Source organism: Geotrypetes seraphini, chromosome 4, assembly GCF_902459505.1.
Source record: "Geotrypetes seraphini chromosome 4, aGeoSer1.1, whole genome shotgun sequence".
Lineage (NCBI taxonomy): Eukaryota > Metazoa > Chordata > Amphibia > Gymnophiona > Dermophiidae > Geotrypetes > Geotrypetes seraphini.
The window spans coordinates 194,147,804-194,169,972 of NC_047087.1; the positions used below are offsets into that span (position 1 = coordinate 194,147,804).

General features: G+C 42.1%; 1 protein-coding gene across 7 annotated transcripts in view; it reads right to left on the reverse strand.

Moving 5' to 3' along the window:
* Positions 1-22,169, reverse strand: part of MARCHF8 (membrane associated ring-CH-type finger 8) — a 154,046-nt gene that overhangs the window by 21,642 nt on the left and 110,235 nt on the right. For 4 of the 7 annotated variants that reach the window (XM_033942618.1, XM_033942615.1, XM_033942616.1 and 1 more), the window contains 2 exons: positions 13,474-13,553; positions 8,415-9,203 (listed from right to left, as the gene is read on the reverse strand). In XM_033942618.1, coding sequence (XP_033798509.1) covers positions 8,415-9,203; positions 13,474-13,553 — 869 coding nt within the window. Of the gene's footprint in view, positions 1-8,414; positions 9,204-13,473; positions 13,554-20,028; positions 20,180-22,169 lie in introns of those variants that run through there. The other 3 variants (XM_033942617.1, XM_033942620.1, XM_033942619.1) reach the window with 3 other exon arrangements.

Consider the following 22,169-nt stretch of genomic DNA (forward strand, 5'->3'; position numbering starts at 1 on the left):
GTCAGATTTGAAATGTTGTCAGAGCTGGTGTTAGATAGCAAGTGTGAACTAGGACCTAAAAGAGAGGAAAAGTCTTTTTTATTTATTTTGTTTATACCACAGAGCCGGCATGGGGTTGGAGAGATTGTAACCCTATACTTCTAAGACTATCTTAATAACAAATTTGGCCCGTGACTTAGCCTGTGTTTTAGATTTTGGCCCCTTATGTGATTGAGTTTGACACCTCTACTCTAGGGGAGTTGATCCAGATGTACCAGTTGCCTGAGACCTTTGTCTCTTTGCAGGCACACCAAGTCTCCATATCACAGCTGATGCGGCCAATCTGGAGTCACTAGGAATATCCGTTTATGATTGTTTGCTATACAATGGATGATCTGGCCTATAGCCCATGGGGAAAACAAGTACAGCAGACCTTGAGTCAGCCAAAGTTGGACAAGGGTATCTTCTGTTGAAAAATCAAGCCACTTTCTTATTGTCTACCGACATCATGAGGTTGATAATTGGACACCCCCAGTGTCTCACTATGCAGTCGAATGCCCTCTGGGACAGTGACTACTACCCCGGGTATAAGGTCTTCCTGTTGAGATAGTCGACTTGCACATTGTCTACTCCTGCAACAGGCGGCGCTGAAATCACTTGCAGATGGAGCTCTGTCCAACTTAATAGCAGCTTGGCCTCCAGACTCAGTGGAGCACTCCTGGTGCCTCCCTGTTGATTGACATAAGCCACCACCATGGCATTATCTGAGAAAATCCTGACCGTTTTGCCTTCCAGGTGTTTCTCTAGAGTTTCAAACTTGAGCTAAATGGCTCACAGTTCCAGATGGTGTATGAGCCACTTCCTCTACGTGAGAGTCCATTGACCTTGGACTGGATGCTTGAGACCATGTCTTCCCCAGTCATAGAGACTGACATCAGTCATCAAAATCACCCAATCAGGTATGTGCAGCAGCACTCTTCTTGCCAGGGACTCCTAACACAGCCACCAATGCAAGTTTCTCCAGGCTTCCACCGCCCTTGCCAGTGGCTTCTGGAGTGAATCCTTCCATGGAGACCACAGCAGGGTCTGACGAAGGGGACGCATATGTGCCCTAGCCCAGGAAACTACTTCTACTGTTGTTGTCATGGTACCTAGTACCTTCAGATATTAGCCATGCTGTGGGAACTGACATCATCAGGAAGTCTGAAATCTGTTTCTGAGGGGGCAATGCTGGTTCACGGGGGGGGGGCATTTGCGGGTAGGGAGGCGATACCAGTTAGCGAGTGGGGGGACTCGCAAATCGAGTCAATGCTCGGTTTGAAAGTCACGATTGCGAGAATGTTTTGCTCGTCTTGCAAAACACTCGCAAACCGGTGCACTCATAAACCGAGGTTTGACTGTATTTGATATTTATCCTAGAGAATGAATCAAGGGGTCATAAGCTTGGCTTTTAAATTGACAAGTGGTTTTGTGGCTGAGTGTGTGGCACAATGGTTAGAGCTATAGTCTTAGAACCCTGAGGTTGTGGGTTCAAATCCTTTACTGCTCTTTGTGACCCTGGGCAAGTCACTTATTCCCCTCATTGCCACAGGTACACTAGATAAGAGTTTGAGCCCACCGGGACAGAAGGGAAATATGATAAAGTAGCTGAATGTAAATACCACTTAGTATATAAGTGGTATATAAATAATTAAAAGATAAATAAAATATTATAGTGGTGCCATTTTGCTGCATACAATTTTAATGTAAAAAAACATCATAAAATCACCATTCTAATGACATCATAACGCTAAAACGCGATAATATTATAGACATCATTAGGATGTGTATGTGATGCCTAAAAGGCAAGTCAAATAAAGGACGTCTTAATATATAGACACGCTTAAATTGGCTGGATGCTGAGTGCGATTCTCTATTGTGCATCTATGCATAATAGAATCGAGCTGAACATTGTGCTCCTGGATGTCTAAACAAAGGCTAACTTTTAGGCATCCTTTACAGAATTTGCCCCTCTGAGTGGAGGAACCTCCAGAGTACTGACAAAAGTTCCTGGAGCCACAAAATTATTCTGGATAGATCCATGAGAGTTTCAAGGTCTACTATCTGGCAGTCTTTGGTCGGCAATCAGCCACAACTGGTCATGAGATCATCCAAACCTTTTCCAAAAAGCATCTGCTCCTGAAGGGAAGTTTACTTAATGTGGCTTTAGAAACCAAATCTCCTGCCCATAGTCTAATTCAAAACATTCTGCAGGCTGAGATAGAATAAATGGAGACCTTGCTCGGGCCTCTGATGTCATACAGAGTCATATAATCAATTCCTGTCTTGACTAGCGGAAGACACACCTCATCATCTGTGCTTTCAAGTTGACGGACTCTCGTATGATAGGCACATGCTATGAACGAGGCCACTGAGACTGCCTTAAATCCCAAGGCTAAGGCTTCAAACTGATATTTGAAGACTACATTCACTCTGCGGTCCTGTGCATCCTTCAAGACTACACCCCCCCCCCAACACCCCTTAGTGGGGAGGGACATACACTTGGTAACCTGAGCTACCAGTGAGTCCACTTTAGGCTGAACAAACAACTGCTGAAATCAAGGGCCATAGGATACAGTCTTGTCATTGTCTTGGCTCCCCTCAGGGACCTCCCAATGCCCCAAAATTAGGGAAGTTAGATCTAGATGCGATGGAAAAAATGAAGTCTGCACCTGAGAAGCACTCATAATTAAACACTGCGCCATTGCTGTCAGTAGAGGCTCCAGGTTAAACTCCCATAGTGACTCTGGGATGAGCTCCTGCAGCACCAACATTGTAATAGTCGGCATACTGTTGGGTCCTTCCCTTGCTCAATGAGGACTACAGTCTATGTCCTCCCATCTCTATTCTGGTCCTAAGTCCCCCAGGAGAGACGAGGCACTCTGGGACAGTAAAGGCATAGAAACCAACCTCCAGTTCCTTCCCCACCCCCCAAGTCATCCTTGGACTGGTCCTCTGGCTTCTGCTCAGAAATTTCTGGTGTAGAAAGCACATGTGGAGATATGTCCCCTTGTGCAGCCACCATTACCACCTTGACCAAAGTAGGAGACCTCCAATAGTTTTAAGTAGGCTTTCCACAATAAACTCACAAACTCCGGGATAAACCCCTGACTAGAAGTCCCTGAGGCATCCTTCTGGGGTTCTCTATGTCCTTTCCTGGGCTCTGCAGAGTCCATGTACCTGCGCTTTGCCCAAAATTTTTATACGTTTCCAAGAATCAACTTATTACTGGAGCAAATTTAAAAACATGTGACTACTTAAAAACAATGTAATAAAAAACATTGTTATGAAAAACATTGTGTGACTACTTTCTATACTTTGACAATAATATGAGCTGCTACATTTAAAAGTATAGAAAGTGGTCACACAATGTTTTTATTACATTATTTTTAAGTAGCTACATGCTTTGTAATTTGCTCTAGTAATAAGCTCTAGTATAAGTAATAACGTATAAATATTTTTAAGCAGCCACTTAAAACTTGCGCATGCACCAGCCTTTTTGAATGCTTTCTGATTTCTGATTACTTTTTGATGTCACGAGAGCTTATATGATATTAAAGTCAGGTCCTCCTATGGTTTTAAGATGTTACATTCAATATTAAAATTTTTTCCAGCTGGGCTCAGCATGTAGCTGAAGTTGAATCCTTTATTATATTCAGTAAATGTGTCCAAATATGTTTATTCACAGTAATAGTTCTTTCCAGCAGCATGATTGATGACAATTTTTTCTTGATTTTTTATAGGATGTTAAATACAATCATTGATCCAGAGCATTTAGCAAAGAAAAACAGCCATTAATTTTTGACCCCGGAAGCAGCCATTACTGGCGAAATGGGTCCCATAGGAACATGGCTGTAAAAAGATATGTGTTCCTTCAATCACTCTTTGTTGCAAGGTCTTTAAATAAAAAACAATCTTCATGACATAGAGAGTTTTTCAATTTATGAATTTGATAGTGATTGATATTTGAATTAGAATCTATACTGTTGCATGAAAGATTGCCAGCCAAGATTTGGCGTATGTTGAATGTTAATGATACTGCACTTAATAGTATTCACGATAGTGGGATTTAGTATCGAGTTTAATTTTCAATTGAACATCACATATTCACTTGTTATACATAAACACATACAAGAGAGGTTTTTTGAAACTATGATTGAAATCTGGAACCTATAAATCTTGGATTCATTTCCTTGTACAATTAGTTCTGAGCAGGTTTCTGAGATTCCTTTTCCTCTCTTTAGAGTAGGCATTTTTTTAAATATTGGACATAACATTTACTGAGAGTAGAAACCATTTATATTTAAGCTGTATGCTATAGTTTGGGTTTCTTACCATCTGGTTTGTTATACAGTGTGTTCACCCTAAAACAATCCCAGAAATGATTAAAACATGCAAACTCAGACCCCCCCCCAACACTGATTTTCCCATAGACTTCTACAGGCAGTACTCACTGTCTGTGCTGGGTTAATAATAATAACAACTTTATTTTCAGACCGCAACACCTTGCTGTTCAATCTGTATGCCACACAAGTCACATTATTGCAACTTGCTATTCAGGTTCCAATCTGGCAGCGTTTTAACTCCATGCCCTAATGTTTTAGCCTTTTTTGTTCCTCTTTACTATAATAATTTATAGTTCTACCCCTCCTTCCCTGAGCCTCAAGTTAGTTATGTCGATGTCAGTTTTATATGTTCCTTTACCCCATTTTTATTATGGAAATTGCTTAGAAATTTTTATAAGCATTATATCAAAATTTTTAATAAAACTTGAAAGAATGCGGTTTACAAGAAAAAACTGAAAATATATCAAATTACTTAATGAAATCACAATGTATTAACTTGACCAATCAATTATACAAATTTATCAACCAAGTAGGTTGTTAATGATTTTCTAAAACCCTCGTAAGAAAGGGAAGACATAATCAATCTACGTAGACTCTTATTCCATTTGCCTCTGCAGCTAACACAGAAGCTGGAATTTGGAGAGGACCCTGCCTCAGCAAATCAGGTCCAAGAGCTTGGATCTTCGGACTGCAAGTCAGACTCAAAGCTCAACTGAGCTTTAAAGCCGCAGATCCACATGAGAGAAGAGGGAGGAAGTCACGCAGCCGGCATCCGTGAAGCCCAAAGAGACTGACACTAGGGTTAAATAGCCTGCGCTCAAGCACCTGATATATCATGATGCAAGCCAGCTTCAAGTGGAATGGACCCTGAGCTCCACACGGTCCAATGCAGGCCCCTCTGAACAGGAGTTAACTTCTAACACAGAGTCTGCGTCCTCTCCCAGGCAGAGCTGCCCCAGGGTCAACAGGATCCCCAGCACTGAAAAGCCTTGAAATCAAATTTAATAAATCCCCCCCAAATAATAAAAGATTGTCAGAGCAGATCAGAAATACACCTTCTCAATTCACTTGCAGAAGGAAAAAAAAACTGACGAGGGCACTGCAGCACTGGAGGAGGGGGCGGAGTTGAAGAATGTTAATTTCATCCTTCTGCAATCAACTTGCGAGTATTGGACGATCACTTACTATCAGGACTCGTATGCTTTGTGTAACAGAAGTATCCATTTACATGCATAACTTTAGGCACGAACATTTATGCCAGCTTAATAGCTGGCATAAGAGTGCATACCTACTTGATGTTAGTTACACACTAACAGCAGCATTCTTTAGCCTGTACATACAAATCCTAGGAACAGCCCTGAACTGCCCATACCCCTCTCATGCCTACACTTCTTAGAAGTTGGGTATGACAGATTTGTGTGTACTACTAATAGAATAGAGACCAATTGCTAATTGGTGTCAATTAGTACCAATTAAGGCCATTTACAGCTTATTATTGCTAACTAACACCAATCAGTTCCTCATTAAATTAATTTATGCGTGCAACTGACCCTATTCTGTAACTTATGCATGCTAATTTGCTTGTCAAGTGTAAATATGGGGACCCAATTTTATAGAATTTGGGGGTAGCCAGATAGTACAGAAACAGTCTAAGTTTTTCAGTGGTGCTATCTGGAGAGCGCCTTCGAATACCCCTGTTGGCAGTAATTATCCGAGTCACAAGGTCTGCAACCCGGATGAGAGCTCCTGAATATTGTTGCGCCTTGGCAGAGAAAATAAAAAACATTTCCTACAAACAAATGAGCATGGTAAACTCTGTATAATCCTGGCAGAATAAGAGAAACAGCAACTATAGCAGCAAAATATGATGCCTCCTGCCACTATGCCACTCCGTCAAAAATTACAAAGACTAGATGAAGTTACAGGGAAATACTTTTAAAACCAATTGGAGGAAATTTTTTTTTCACTCAGAGCAATAGTTAAGCTCTGAACACATTGCCGGAGGATGTGGTAAGAGCGGATAGCTGGTTTTAAGAAAAGTTTGGACAAGTTCCAGGAGGAAAAGTCCATAGTCTGTTATTGAGAAAGACACGGGGGAAGCCACTTCTTGCCCTAGATCAGTGGTCTCAAACTCAAATCTTTGCAGGGCCACATTTTGGATTTGTAGGTACTTGGAGGGCCTCAGAAAAAAATAGTTAATGTCTTATTAAAGAAATGACAATTTTGCATGAGGTAAAACTCTTTATAGTTTATAAATCTTTCCTTTTGGCTAAGTCTTAATAATAATATTGTAATTTATAGCTAAAGAGACATATGATCAAGAAACTGTTTTATTTTACTTTTGTGTTTAGGATAAACATACTAAGGGCCTCAAAATAGTACCTGGTGGGCCGCAAGTTTGAGACCACTGCCCTAGATTGATAGCATGGAATATTGCTACACCTTGGGTTTTGGCCAGGTACTAGTGACCTGGATTGGCCACCGTGAGAACGAGCTACTGGGCTTAATGGACCATTGGTCCAGTAAGGCTATTTTTTATGTTCTTATGTAAGGGTACTGGTATGCAAAATAAATGAATTTATCCAGGTAAATCTTATCTGTTCAAAATTCCACCCTCCCCATTTTACCAGACTAAATACGTGAAATGAAAATCATTACTCAAAGGGTAGTTACAGCAGCAATATTTACTGTGGGAGTCATGATTTTATAAATACTGCTGAAGTAAAATATGCAAACATCAATTTGCTTTGCTACAGTTGGGAACATTGTGTGTTCTTGGCAGTGAAAAGGAAGCGATAGTGGACTCTAAGTTGGGTGTGCTACTGTTAAAGGGAGCAGTGGTGGAATTCAATACCCCCACAACTCTGGCACGATCGAGCCCCCTCCTCTTGTAGTACACCCACTCCGCCAACAGTCCCAGCAATATTGGAGTCCCCCGCAGTACCCTACATTCCCTTCACCTCTTCTCCCTCCCCCACCTACTGGGGATCTCCTTGGTGCCTAGTGACGAAGCAGGAATGATCCCCAGTTGCTTCTGCCCTGTCAGCTCCTGGTTTACAAATGGTGCCTCTTATCACTAGTTGGTGTCTTACTGTGCTAGCATTAAGCAGCCAAATAAAGTTGCAGTCCCAGCTTGATCTGTTTCCCGAGTGCTTCACCCCTCTTTTCTACTCTTCTGATCATACACAGAGCCAACATATACACAGTTACAGACACATAAAGGTTGGAAATAATTTCAAGAAGCATGTTTTGTATGCTTTTCCCTCCATGCTTCTTCCCCTAGGTTGCTTCTTAGTGATTCAGACGTATATTTAATTTTGTCGTAAATTCTACTAAGAAACCTCGATTCCCTCGTACTAAAGTGCATTAAGCAATTGATGCAGGAATTAGAACCAGACTATCAGATAATGCAGCAACTTGGCAGTGCATGTTAAGTCCTGCATCGACTGACAAATGAGGAATGGAGCGAAGACTGGGTTGGGACTGTACTTTATATTGGCCAAATAGGCACCTACAGTCCTACACTTATGCTATTTTACAAAGATGCATAGATACAAATGTGTCCTTATAAAATAGCATCACAAAAGCTACCAAAACAGTGGCTCAAATGCAGCTGCATATATTTACATCAGCTCAGGAGCTACGCTTACTAATTCTGAAATACCAGGATAGCATCAGAAAGCAGATTTCCATGTAATATTTACCTACAACATACATATAGACATCGTGTACTGTGTATCTAAATCAAGCTGCTGTCATGGAACTGTAAGGGGTTTGCTCTATATATTTTAAATTATTTTGATACTCCATGTATGCTCCTGTTGTAGTAAGTGACTATTCACCAGAAGATTTTCCCAGCATACAAATATTTTGAGGGGAAAAGACTGTAAAGTATATTAGAATTTTCAATTTTACAGGGTTCCAGTGTATTAAACCCACAGACCAATTAAAAGTTGCACTCAGGGCTTAAGGTAGAACTAGAAGGGAGGAAGCAGACAGGTCAGAACTAAGCAAAGAGACTTTTGAGGAGAGAGGCTCTCTTAAACCAACCTGCACACATCCCCAGACATTGATATGAGGGATACAGGAGACACCTTTTCTGAGAGAGGAGAAGGGCACTCTACGTCACTGTCCTCCACAGAGCACAGCGGTGCCCGATGCCCTCTTGCCTTCCACTTGACTGCCGCGTCTTCTTCAAAAACATCATCATCTCCCATGTCAGCAGAGCAGAACTCTCCATTTTTTGCCAGTGCATGAGAAGGGTATGCCTCTGGCTCTGAGATTCTGTGGATCCTGTTTGTATTTGAGACCTGAGAGAAAGAAAACAGGTAGCGGAGCAGGGCCTTGCCCTTTGCTCCTTCACTGTCCACTTTCTCTTGCAGAAGTGGAATCCATATGCTACCATGGCTGATTCTAGCCTCTGAAACATTGGTGCAGGCTGCAGAAAAGGGCAGACCAGAAGCATCATCATTATGTGTGGAGTCACTGATAGGCAGGTCCTTGATGTGGCTCATCTTTTCCTTATGGGGAAAACAACTGATCTGCGGCTGGAGTTCTGGAACTGGTGCCAACTTTCCTTCAGATCTTGTGGATTCAATGAAGGTGAGGTTCTTTAAGGCTGCCTGATCCATGTTGTTCAGAGATTTGGAGACGGTTAGAGATTGACTTCTGTCCCTGGACTTCAGCGCACAGGTTTCCACTCTCTTGGGTACTGGCTGTAACGCATCATGAGAGATTACAGTCACAGTGACCCCTGTGGTCAAGCCGTCAGTGCTTTTCAACCTAACAGCACACTGCATGGGACTGTGGTGGTGAGAGCCAGAGAAAGCTACACCAGCACTGAAGGCACAGTGCACGGCAAAGCATGGAATGGAAAACAAAGAGAATGAAAAGAGAGACAACAGTCATTACAGCAATGAAAAGTAAAAGGACTATGGTAACATGATGAACACAGTGAGAGCTGGTGGTCCCCATTAATGAGAAGACCCAGGGTGCTACAGGTCATTCTGGCCAAAGATGCCTACTATGCTCATGTGTATATCCACACCCAAATATTAGAAAAGCAGTAGATTTAACAAGGGTGGGATGAGAAATGACTGTTTCTTGAGCTTATTGTTAACAAAAGTGCCTCCAATTCCACCCCTCTCCCCCCCAACAACCCCCACTGCTGGAACCTTTGGTAGTAAAAGCTCAGCAGATGACCTCTGTAAAGACACCAGAGGAGGGTGAGTACAGTGTTGATTCTCAGATCTGTGAAATCAGACTGAATGGGTACTTTGAAGAAAATGGAAAATAAGCATAGGAAGGGACCAGCAGTTTCTTTTAAGCCTCTGATCCCTGTGGGCTGAATTGAGCCCAGGTATTCAAAGCTGGACTTTATCTGGGAATCAGTACTGAATATCCAGGTCACAGTGACCACCCAGAAGCTAACTGCACTCAGATCAGTGCATGGTTAGCTTGGCAGATAAAGTTAGGACAGCCTTTTTGTTGTCCTAACTTTATTCATTTACTTAACCACTTAGGCCCAGATTCTCGAACTGGCACCGAAATCAGTGACCACCTTAAAAGTGGCTGCTGATCACGTCAATCGCTTCGGCACCAGTTTTGGAATCTCATCGACGTGAAAGATAGGCACCGGAAATGTAGGCCAGGGTTTTCCATGTCTACCTTTCCAGTGCTTATCTTCATGTGAATTGCACCTAAGTAGCTTTAGGCTGCCTAACACCACTTCCGTCATTGGCCATGCCTACTTTGGCATTCGGCAGCCTAAAGCGCCTATGTAGGTACGATTCTGGCGCTGATTTTCTAGGCGGCAGTATGCGCCTCAAATCTCAGTTAAAAACGCCATTTGGATGGTGTTTATATCAGAGGTATGGGTGCCTACTGGTGCTGGTTTGAGAATCCGGGCCTTAGTGGACAGAATATTGTTGCTAACCGCTTTGTCTAAGCTCTGCCCATGGAACACCCTGCCACTAACTGGACAGTGTAGTGGTGGTCAGAGCTGATATTTAGCAGCATTTTCCATTTGAAAGCCACTGAATGTCGGTGACCAGGGCACTCAGCACCATTTAACCAAGCAAGGTCTGGTTAAATGGCTATGAATATTGGACCCTACATGTTTTTAACTTCCTATGGAAGAAAAAGTGTTTATAGGAGAGGGAGAAGATCCTGCCCAGTCAAACAGAAACAGTCATCTCTGGAGATAGGATTTATTTTCTAGGACATATGCAAATGGGCACAATTAGCATAAGCCTGTTTTAGGCCTGGCTGCTTAGGTGACACAGGAATGAGAGCAAGGGTAAGTGCTGGGGTTAGCATTCATTTCTTTGGTGGGATGCCAAATGATCGTGACGAGCAGAAACTTGGGTTAGGACTTGCTTATGAAAGAGAAGGAATGGATATGAAATGGAGTTCAGACTCATTTCTTAGGGGATAAGGGAGTGATGGTGATTGACATGAGCTGGGCTTAGAACCCACTTTCTTGGACAGATGGTAAAGGAAACGAGAAGCAGAAGGCTTTGTGAGCTGATGATAGTATGGGAAAATTGTAGTACACCTACTAAAGTCCAGAACTCATTCCAAGGCCCAGGATTGTTTTACAACTATGCGCCATTAGCGACTATATGCTTTGTTTCTGAATCTAATTTTCTGAATACTATTCATGACGCCAAGGATACAAACTGGAAACAATCAATCAAAAAGCACTCTACTAAATGAGGTACAGAAGTGGTTCCCAACCCTGTCCTGGAGGACCACCAGCCAGTCAGGTTTTCAGGATAGCTTTAATGAATATGCATGAGAGAGATATGCATGTAATGGAGGGACAGGTATAGAAATCTGTTCCATGCATATTCATTAAGGCTATCCTGAAAACCTGTCTGGCTGGTGGTCCTCCAGGGCAGGGATGGGAACCACTGATGTACAGTATAGTGAATAAATTTTGTTGAAGGCAATGTGGCTTGGAGGGTACTTTCCTTGTAGGAGTGTCCAAGGGGAAGCAGTACTGGGTGAAAAGTGCATTATTGCCATCTGAAGGCATTGGGGGAAATGTAGCTCTATACCTTTGGAGGTCAGAGTGTAATTGTTAATTCATCTTCCAGATGACCTGCATGGGCCAATGTAAAGGCAGTTTTTACCCTGTCAAAGCAGTTTGCTTAGAAATAGCTGCATCCTGGAAGCAAAAGCTCCTGCTTCCCTTTGAACAGGGATTGAGGGGTACAGATAAGAGTAGAGGTAGATTATAGGGATGGGATTAGAGGTAAGTTATAAAATTAATCAGGGACCACTGTTCAGGCACTAGGCCTGATGGGCCGCCGCGGGAGCAGACCGTTGAGCAAGATGGACCTCTGGTCTGACTCAGCGGGGGCAACTTCTTATGTTCTTAACATTTAGTAAAGAGAACATGGGATGCGTTATTATCTATCTAAACTTACATCTTTGTGATATAACTTTCTGGTGCAGTTTGAGAAAATGAGGGGTCTTTATATCAATTGTGACCATAGATATGGGGGGAGGGGAAAAACATGCATTGGATTCTACAATACACAAGCTCTTAGGTGGGTTAAGGAGAGGTGTCAAGATTTGAACTTAGTGTATGTGCTCTGCATTTAAAAGTTTTTTTTCTATAATGTATGCAATGTTGTTTCTCAGCCAGACTTGGCCCCCACAAAAAGCAGATGCAATCTTTCCCTTTGAAAATCTGCACAAAATATATCAGTGCAAACTATTTGTAGATTCTGCACCTGGGCTGGCTAGTTTGGAAATTATCATTTTATTGATTCTTTTGAAAAAGAATGAGATTCAGAATTTGCATTTAGGTGCATATCTTATACATATAGCACAGAAACAACCAGAGAAAATTAAAGAGTCATGGGATAGGAGATAATGTACATTTGAGGATCAGGAATTGGTTACCGGATACAAAACAGAGGGTAGGGTTAAATGGCTATTTTTCCCAATGGAGGAGGGTAACCAGTGGAGTGCGAAAGGAATCTGTACTGGGACTGGTGCTATTTAACTTTTTATATATGACCTGGAAATTGGAATGACTAGTAAGGTGATTAAAGCTGTTGATGACACTAAACTGTTCAAAGATGTTAAAACACATACAGACTGTGAAAAATTGCAGGCAGACCTTAGGAAATTGGAAACCTGGGGTCCAAATGGCAGATGAAATGAGGACAAATGCAAAGTGAGGCACATTGGGAAGAATAATCCAAATCATACTGTAGTTACCAGATGCTAAAGTCCACCTTAGGAGTCAGCTTCCCCCCAAAAAGATCTGGGTGTCATTGTAGACAGTACGCTGAAACCTTCTGCCCAATGTGTGGCGGCAGCCACCAAAAAAGCAATCAAGATGCTAGGAATTAATAGAAAGGGGATGGTAAACAAGACTAAGAATGTTATAATGCCTCTATATCGCTCCATGGTGTGACCCTCACATTGAGTATTGCGTTCAATTCTGGTTGCCTTATCTCAAAAAAGTTATAGCGGAACTAGAAAAGATTCAAAGAAGACCGACCAAGATGATAAAGGGGATGGAACTCCTCTCATATGAGGAAAGATTAAAAAGGTTAGGGCTCTTCAGCTAGGAAAAGAAATCAATTTTTCACTCTGTCAAAAATTACAAAGATTAGGGGACACTCGATGAAGTTACAGGGAAATACTTTTAAAACTAACAGGAAGAAATATTTTTTCACTCAGAGAATAGTTAAGCTCTGGAAGGCACTACCAGAGGATGTGGTAAGAGCGGTTAATGTAGCTGGTTTAAAAAAAAAGGTTTGGACGAGTTCCTGAAAGAAAAGACCATAGTCTACTATTGAGACAGACATGGGGGAAGCCACTGTTTGTCCTATATTGGTAACATGGAATGTTGCTACTATTTGGGTTTTTGCCAAGTACTTGTAACCCGGATTGGCCACCATAAAGATGGGATACTGGGCTAGATGGACCATTGGTCTAACCCAGTTCTTATGTTCTTAAGAAAAACACCAAACTGGTTAACCAATTCTTTCTGAAGGCAGTGATAATCAGAGGCAGTATGACTAAACCCCTCAAAAATTCTCCTTGCTGCAGATTTCTCCAGGATGGCACAGCAGCAGCACTTTACCTGCAGATGTCCTGATTTGATGGGGTCACTGAGGTCCGAGGGAAGCTGTGAGGAGCAGACACTGAGGTCGGACTTCCAGCCTGCAACAAAAAAATTAAAGTTTAACTTAGAGAAAAGAAACTAAGTGGCTCCTAGAAACAGTGGCGTAGCGAGGGTTAGTGGTATCCAGGGCGGTGGCACCCCTCCCCTGCTCCCCTTCTTGTGTGCGCCCCCCTCCTTCTCATTCCCTTTTTAACTTCTCAGATGCAAGCAGCATGCCCGCGTCGGTGTCAGTTCGCCCCCTGATGTCACTTCCTAGGTGCGGGACCTGGGAAGTGACATCGGAGAGAGTGCCGATGCTGATGAGGGCAGCAATGCCAGAAAAGTAAAAAAGGTACTGGTGAAAGCAAGGAGAGTGGAGGGCTGCCAATGGGAGTATGGAGGGAGGAGGAGGGTTGCCAGCACCCCTAGCAAGATGGCACCCCCCCCTTTACTACGCCACTGCCTAGAGAACAGAAAAGGCAACATTCCTGTTGAGGCTTGACAGCCTTCCTGTTGAGGCACCAGCAAATATTAAAGACGTTTCATCTGCAGGTGATAATATCACTTAATCGTGGTCTACACTTGGAAGATCAAATGACCCACTGAATTGGCTTCTCATCCCTGGTACTGCATAGCACCAGGGCTGCATTAACCCTACCACAGGGCTTTGGGCAAGCTTTTGTGGATATCCTCCCTCCTGCCACCCCCCTCCCTCACTTCCAGTGGCATACCCAGTGTATTTGATGCCTGAGATGAATCATTTCTTTTAACACCCTATTATCAATGATTTTGATAGGTTACCAAATAGCCTTCAGGATTCAGCTCTGCTAGGAAAACTATGATTCAAATCTTACTGCTGCTCCTTGAGATCTTGGACAAGTCACTTAGCCCTCCATTGTCTCAAGTACAAAACTTAAAACTGTAAGCTTTCCAGGGACAGGAAAATACCTATCACATCTGAATGTAATTTGTGTTTGAGCTACTACTAAGAAAAGATTGATCTAAATCCAAATCCAAAATCCAGTGCCAAGGCTTACTGTAAAGTAATAAAAAAATACTACAAATGTCACTCAGGATCTACAGAGTAATTTTACCATACCATAATAGCAGCATTTCTACAAGTCACACAATATGGTCCTACCTAGCAAAAGACAGCACCATAAGCACTACAGTGGACACTAGATCATCCATAATAATAAACAAGCTGGAAAACTAAACAAGCTAGACCAGCATAGATCAATTCTGCACAGACAAAGCTAACAGAAAACCATGTATCTTTCACACATGCAGAACACGGATAGACCCCCACTCAATATAGAATAAGACTAAGTAACCACAAACTAAAAATAGAAACATGTAGACAAAAATAACTCCCAAGTCAGACTCTGCATACTGTGCAACCCCTGCACTGTGCAAAATATAAAGATAGCAGATGTAAATTTCAAAATCTGACATATTCCAATGATTGCATCACAAATTAATTCAAATAAAAATGGAAATTAAGATGATACAATTTTATTGGACTAAATACATTTTTCAGTTAGCTTTCTTCAGGACAGTATACCGCTTTTATGGCATTCTGTCCTATTCTGAGGAAGGAGGTTGAGGTCTCCAAAAGTTGATTATAATGTATTAAAATTAGTTCAATAATAAGATATTACCTTATTTCCATTTTCTATTTATTAACATTTACTAACACATCTACCACACTAAACAAAAAACTAAAATTAAAGACCAGATATTCAACCAGAAGTAATCACATTTTGCTGACTGTCACTGGCATTATCCCCGGAAATTCAATGTTGAGCCACGGATCTTCTTGGGCTTGCTATGTGCGGAGATAGCTTGTGAAATATTAATATTGGCTCCTGAGGAAGGAAATCATCTTGAAACTGGGCTCGGATGAGCCGTTACCTACCAGCGTTGAACACGCGCCAGGAATGTATATTGAAGATACTTCACTAACTAGAATATTGAGAACAATGGAGAAGCCCCTGAGATAAGTTCTTAGATATCGCTAGTTTGAACACTTTTCTGACTTGATGGATTGTAATTTTTGAATAATGCTATTTAAGATTTGCACTTTTTGGTGATTGATATTAATACACACGATGTACGCCTATGATGGTGCTAAGGAGGCGTGAGAAGCAGCCCCTTTACACTTAATTAAGCCTGAGCACTCGGGTTTCCGAGGCTTATAGCTTGGATTATTGCACTGAGGTTACATCGGAAAATTTTAAAATTTAATTATTTTACATTTTAAGGGTTTTCCTTATTTCATTATCACTTGTACAACCCACCATTTCAGAAGAGGAAGAGATGGAGTAATATCGGCAGATATTAAATGGCGGCACTGGCATTGAATATCTGGGTTTGTGTGACATGTACAGCACTTAGCCAGTTAAATGCCGATATACTGCCTTAAGGGCTAAGTTAAGCCAACCAAAGACACAACTGCTACTTCTGTGGTCCTATTTGACTATCTTCACCGATTAAAGGCTGAATATCTGCACTGCACCACTCCCAGACTGTGCAATGATTAACCGATTTTGACTTAGGCAGTTATGTCCAGACTAGTGTTTTAGCCCGTTACATTAACGGGTGCTAGAGTAGATGTCTGTCTGTCTGTTTTGTTTTTTTTAATTTGTCTCTCTCTCCTTGGACACTGTCATTCTTTCTGTCTGTGTCTTTCCCTGGCCCCCTCCTTTCAACGTCTGCTCCCCCTGTCCTCCACACTTCCATTCGGTGTGTCTCCCTCTCTCTACCCCTTCCATCTACTGTTCACCCTCTGTCTTGCCCCTCTCTTCTCTTTCCATCCAGTGTCCGCTCTCTCTCTCTCTGTTCCATATGGCCTCTCTCCATCTCCTCCTTCCTTTACCCTTGATCTGGCATACCTTCCTCCTTCCCTCCAAGCCATTCTCTCCCCCTCTGCTCCCTCTCCTCATTTAACTACTTCATTGGTCAGCAGCAGCATTCACAATTCATTGCTGTTGCTGGCTTCAGGTCTTTCTCTCTGGCCGGTCCTGTCTTCATGAAAACAGGAAGTAGGCAGGACCGGCCAGAGAGGAAGGGCTGAAGCCAGCAACAGCAGCGAATTGTAAACGCTGCTGTTGCCTGAAGCACCCGAGGCAGACGCTTCTCTCCCAGCGAGATGACTTTAATATCAAACCTCCCTCCAGCGTTGGCAGCCGCAGCACGTTAAACAGGCTGCTTCGGCCTTTCTCCTGCAGTTGAGTCCCTCTGCCACGTCACTGATGACATCATCAATGACGCAACAGAGAGACTCAACGGCCGAAGCAGCCTGTTTAGTGTGCTGCGACTGCTAACGCTGGAGGGAGGTTTGATATTAAAGTCATCTCGCTGGGAGAGAAGCGTCTGCCTCGGGTGCTTCAGGCAACAGCAGCGTTTACAATTCGCTGCTGTTGCTGGCTTCAGCCCTTCCTCTCTGGCGGGAGGTTTGTGCCGGTATGTCCCTCCCCCTCCAGTAGTGTGCAGCACTTTGCATGGCGCATCCTCTCACGATCCTGGGTCGGCCACACGCTTGTGCTAGGGACTCATACAGTCCAGTCCTTCCGGCAAGTGTAGGGAAGTGCTGGGGATTCGCGCATGCGCACTCATGCGGCCATGGAACTACTGAACATGGAAGCACACAAATAGGAGTGCGCATGCGCGAGTTAGCCTTTTATTATATAGGATTCTATAAAAGTCATCTAAAGTTAAGCGCCTAGATCGGCGTGGCTAGCTGATCTAGGCGTCTAACTTATGAACCTTATGTGTCTTATATGAAGTCTAACTTAAAGAACTTATGTGCCTTTTATGAAGCTGCATCGATGGTAAAAGCTCCAACACTCACAGAATTCCTATGAGCGTCAGAGCTAATACCACCACAGCAGGTGATAAAAAAGCCTAACGTGGCTTCATACAAGAAGGCCTTATTTAAACAGCTTTACTCGGCATTGTTAACTGAAAATTACAATAAAAAAAATAATTGCAATTAATTATTAGGAAAAACGGGTCTAAAATGTAACTAGGTGAGTTTTGTAGCCCCAAAATTGCTCTTTCCAGTGGTACAAAAAAGAAAAGGATTGGATAATGTACAGTTTATTGTTTATTGGAAATTTCTATACCACTACTAATGACTGGGGAGTCAATTCAGAGTGGTTCGCATGAGCTTCAGTGATACATGGCTTCAAACTTAGGTAAAAAATTGCATAACATTTTTTTCCAACAATTTTGATGAAGCTTTAAGTCATTAACAAAAAGCACATTGGGCTTAAAAAACTTGTGGGGCATCCACTGGCTGTAGTCTCTTCCATTGCCTGAATTCTTAACCTTGGGATGCTTCTAGATTAGGAGGCATGACTAGTTAAACATGCACTTGTGCATTCTGTGACTTTTTATTTTTTTTTTACCAACTTTGTGGCCTCCTAGTGATCCAACAAACTATCTGTCACTGTTCTCAACAGTATGTTTGGATTCAGCCTAAAAAATTGTCCTAGAAATGTGGCTTTCACCCTATTTGACCAATGGATCTTTCCACAACCTGAATCCAAAGTTGATATCGTTTTAGTATCTTCCGCAGATACAAAAAAGCAGCCCAAGGGGCCCCTAACTCTAGATGTAGTTGAGATCATGCCCCAAAACTTTGGATATCTTCATTAGAGGTCCCAATATATCACCTGAAAAAATGTCATCAATTTCTGAGATGGTTGAGTGGGGATCCTCCTTGAAATTGGATCAGTTGACATGGAACTACATTATAAGTATAAATCATTCTTTTATTTATTCAAAGAATGCTCTGGAACAAGAGATCCCAGCACAAAGCTCCAGTGAGGTAGCTTCAGGAGCAAAATTAGGGGGAAATATTTTACTGAAAGGGTGGTAGATGCATGGAATGGCCTCTGAATGAAAACAGTGGATACAAAAATGGTAACAAAATGCATGGCACAGAAAATGCACAAAAGATCTCTAGTGGTAAAGAAGTGAGGGCAGAGCCAGAGATAAGCTTGAACCTATGGCTCTGAATCACATGTGCAACAGCAGTTCATACCTACTGTCAAATTCTATGATGATAGGAGGACAAGGCTGGGAGGCTGGAGTTCTGCAAACCACCTTTTACTCTTTCAGAAGCAGAGAAAAGGGGAAATGGTGATGAAGAAAAAATAAATAATAATAATAAATTTTATTTTTATACCGCATCACCCCTCGGTTCTATGCGGTTTACAATAAAGAAAAGCTGTACAACGCAGCGATAATACATCAGTTGCATAGAAATTCATACAAATCGATAAAAACATTAGACAAATTTATCAAATAGATAAGAACATAAGAAGTTGCCTCCGCTGAGGCAGACCAGAGGTCCATCTCGCCCAGCGGTCCGCTCCCGCGGCGGCCCATCAGGCCTATTGCCTGAGCAGTGGTCCCTGACTATTTCTATAACCTACCTCTACTCCTATCCCTATAACCTACCTCTACTCCTATCTGTACCCCTCAATCCCTTTGTCCTCTAGGAACCTATCCAAACCTTCTTTGAAGCCCTGTAACGTGCTCCTGCCTACCACAGCCTCCGGAAGTTTTTACATTTTTCCTAAAATCTTGATAGGAATAAGAAGTCGCAATTAAACCACTTAAAGTTTCACTCCATTTGCCTGCTTGATAAGACAAAGTTCTTTCAATAAATCTTTTATACATGCATTCTTTTAAGGATGGAAAAGAGAATAAAGAGCAACCGCAAGTACGGCGGAGGTCACCGGGTGGAACGTTTGGTGCCAGTAGACTGCAGATTCCCAGAATGACAAAAACCACTGAAGACTAAAACGAGGCTGAGAGCAGCCACGAACAACATGTCTTCCTCTCACCATGGATAAGAAAAGTCTGCTGGTCCCATGGGATGTGCACTTCAAGATATTTTTTTTTTTTAAATTTAGAAAATTGTTATAAATACAAAGTACAACAGTCCAAATATAAAGCACAACAAGAAAGAACGACAAAAAAAGTCTACCGCGTGGTTTATTCATGGTGACTAAAAGGCTCCAACAATATAAACAAAGAAACACCCCCCCCAACCAATCCACCCAAGCACTCTAGTGTTAAAAGTTCAAAAGAGCACTACGAGCTGTAGGAGACAAACTGTCCCAAACAGGAGCCCACACTGCCTGAAATGTTTTCCACCTACCAGGACCACAGTATTTTACATCCAAATATTCAAATTTTAACAATGTAAACAGCTCATTTCTCCACATGGTAACATTTGGCACCTCGGCCTGCCTCCATAATAACAATACATTTCCTAGCCAACAAAGAAGCTTTTTGCAACAACCGATTATTCCCCTTGGTCAAACCCAAGGAAGTAGTTTTGAGAAAAAAGTGAAACATCTGCCCTCAGAGGGATCCTCTTCTGCATGACCATCTGTAGATGCAATCCAACGAAAGACCAAAAGGTTTGTAAGCGCTCACAGGTCCAAAACATATGAAACAACCCAGATGGCGTGGAATGGCACTTAGGGCCTTCAAGATTTTAAAATATATACATACTTTTTGAGCATCTGTACCCATAGCTCTGTGGATACGTCACCCACACGCGAGATTTATATGGCTTGCTTGTCCTTGGAGAAAGTTTGATTTATTCTTATAAAAATATAAATCTTGTTTTGTTGTAGACATTATGCCGGCAGGTGGCAGCATAATAGAGTGTAACTCCCAAAGCAGCACCACCAGTTGGCTGAAAAACAGAAAAAAAAAAAAAAAAAGTGTGAAAATTTTGAGGAGACTGAGGAACATCACTGTTTCAACTGAGAAAAGCAGGTGAGAGCTACTAGAAATAAACCAGCCAAAAGAATAAAACAGTGATATCAGCGTGTCCTTAAGTTCCGTTAGTAGCTGGTTCAGGAAGAGAGGCTGAGATGTCATCAGGATCTCCTAACTACAGTTACCAGATGTCTGGGAAAACCTGGACATGTCCTCTTTCTAGAGGGCTTTTTGGGTGCCCAGATGGATTTCCAAAACCCGGCAGTTTGTCTGGGTTTTGGAAAGCCTCGAGCTCGGTGCTGTGTCTGAAGTGCCTAAAAGCATGCGCGGATGCTACACAATGACATCACATGCAAGCATACATGCGTGTGACATCATCGTATCACATCTGCATAACTCGGAGGCCCTCCAGACACAGCCCCAAGCTAAGGAAGAAGACACGCGGTTCATGTGGTGGCGGGCCTGGGGGCAGAACAGGATGTGACTGGGGAGCAGAATGGGACGGGGGCCACATGTTCTTTTTCTAATGAGGAAATCTGGTAACCCTATTCATATGCACGAATATAGGATGTCCGGTGCTATACTTGGAGAGAGCCCCCAGGAAAGAGACTTGGGAGTACTTGTAGTCAAGTCAATGTGTGGCAGCGGTGGCGAAAAAGGCCAACAGAATGCTAGGAATGATTAAGAAGGGGATCACAAACAGATCTGAGAAGGTTATCATGCCGCTTTACCGGGCCATCATAACAGATCTTGTAGACAAGTTAACATGATGTATTAGTTGCTTCCTTGCAGGAGTCTCTTTTCTGTTGTTGCCTGTTTTATATTTTATCTTTAAGGGCCCAATAATTTAAAATAATATTCAGTAGCAGGTAACTAAATACTGCAGTTGAAAATCTAGGGAACTAATATCAGGCTGAGTTCATTGTTCATCTTCCTTAATAATAAACCTTTTTATTCATCAATTCTGTATCTGAGACTGGTGCATATTTTTCTTCCTTGGAAATGCTGACCTCCGGGCCAGGGCAACCCACTATGCAAGCAGCAAGCAGTGTGCTTGCACAGGGTGGCAGCGCCAAGAAGGCAGTGAAGCAACCGAGGCAGCATAGGGAGAAGCACAACTGACCAACTTACCTTGGCCCAGCAGCAGGAGGAGGAACGGTACAAAAATAAAATCCTGACCTATTTTTTATGTATTTTAAGTTCCTTTATTAAAAGCTTTTGCTTCTGGTGCATGGCTTTTGTCTTGCCCTGTACACTAGACGTGAAACTTACAGTACATGCTAAAAATAACAATTCTTCCTCTTCTGAAAAAATCAGACTTAGATCCTACTATTCCCTCTCACTATTGACCAATTGCCAATATACCTTTGTTGACAAAGATGTTAGAATCAATTGTAGCTGGTCAACTTACCAATTGTCTGGAGAAATTTTCATTACTTCAACCTTTCCAACATGGATTTTGTTCTAATTTTAGTACTGAAACCTTATTGATTTTTCTTCTTTCTAAAATTCAACAACTACGACTGCAAAATAAATATTCTATTTTACTTCAGTTCGATTTATCTGCGGCATTTGATGTAGTGCATCATGATATTTTGCTTCAATTACTTTCAGATATTGGAATTAATCAGGGTTGCTCTTGACTGGTTTTCTAAATTTTTATTGTCTCGTTCTTACTCAGTCAATATTGAAGGTAATATTTCTAATTCCTGACAGCCTCCTTATGGGGTTCCCCAGGGTTCTCCACTTTCCCTAATCTTGTTCAATCTTTATATGACTACTCTGAACACTTTTAAGTTGTTACCTTGGGAAACGCTTTTTACCTATGTGGATGATATCTTTATATTGATCGAGATTGATTAAAACATTACCAATTTAGTCTTTAAAATAAATCATTGTATTTCTAGACTTCAAGCTTGGGCTATGTC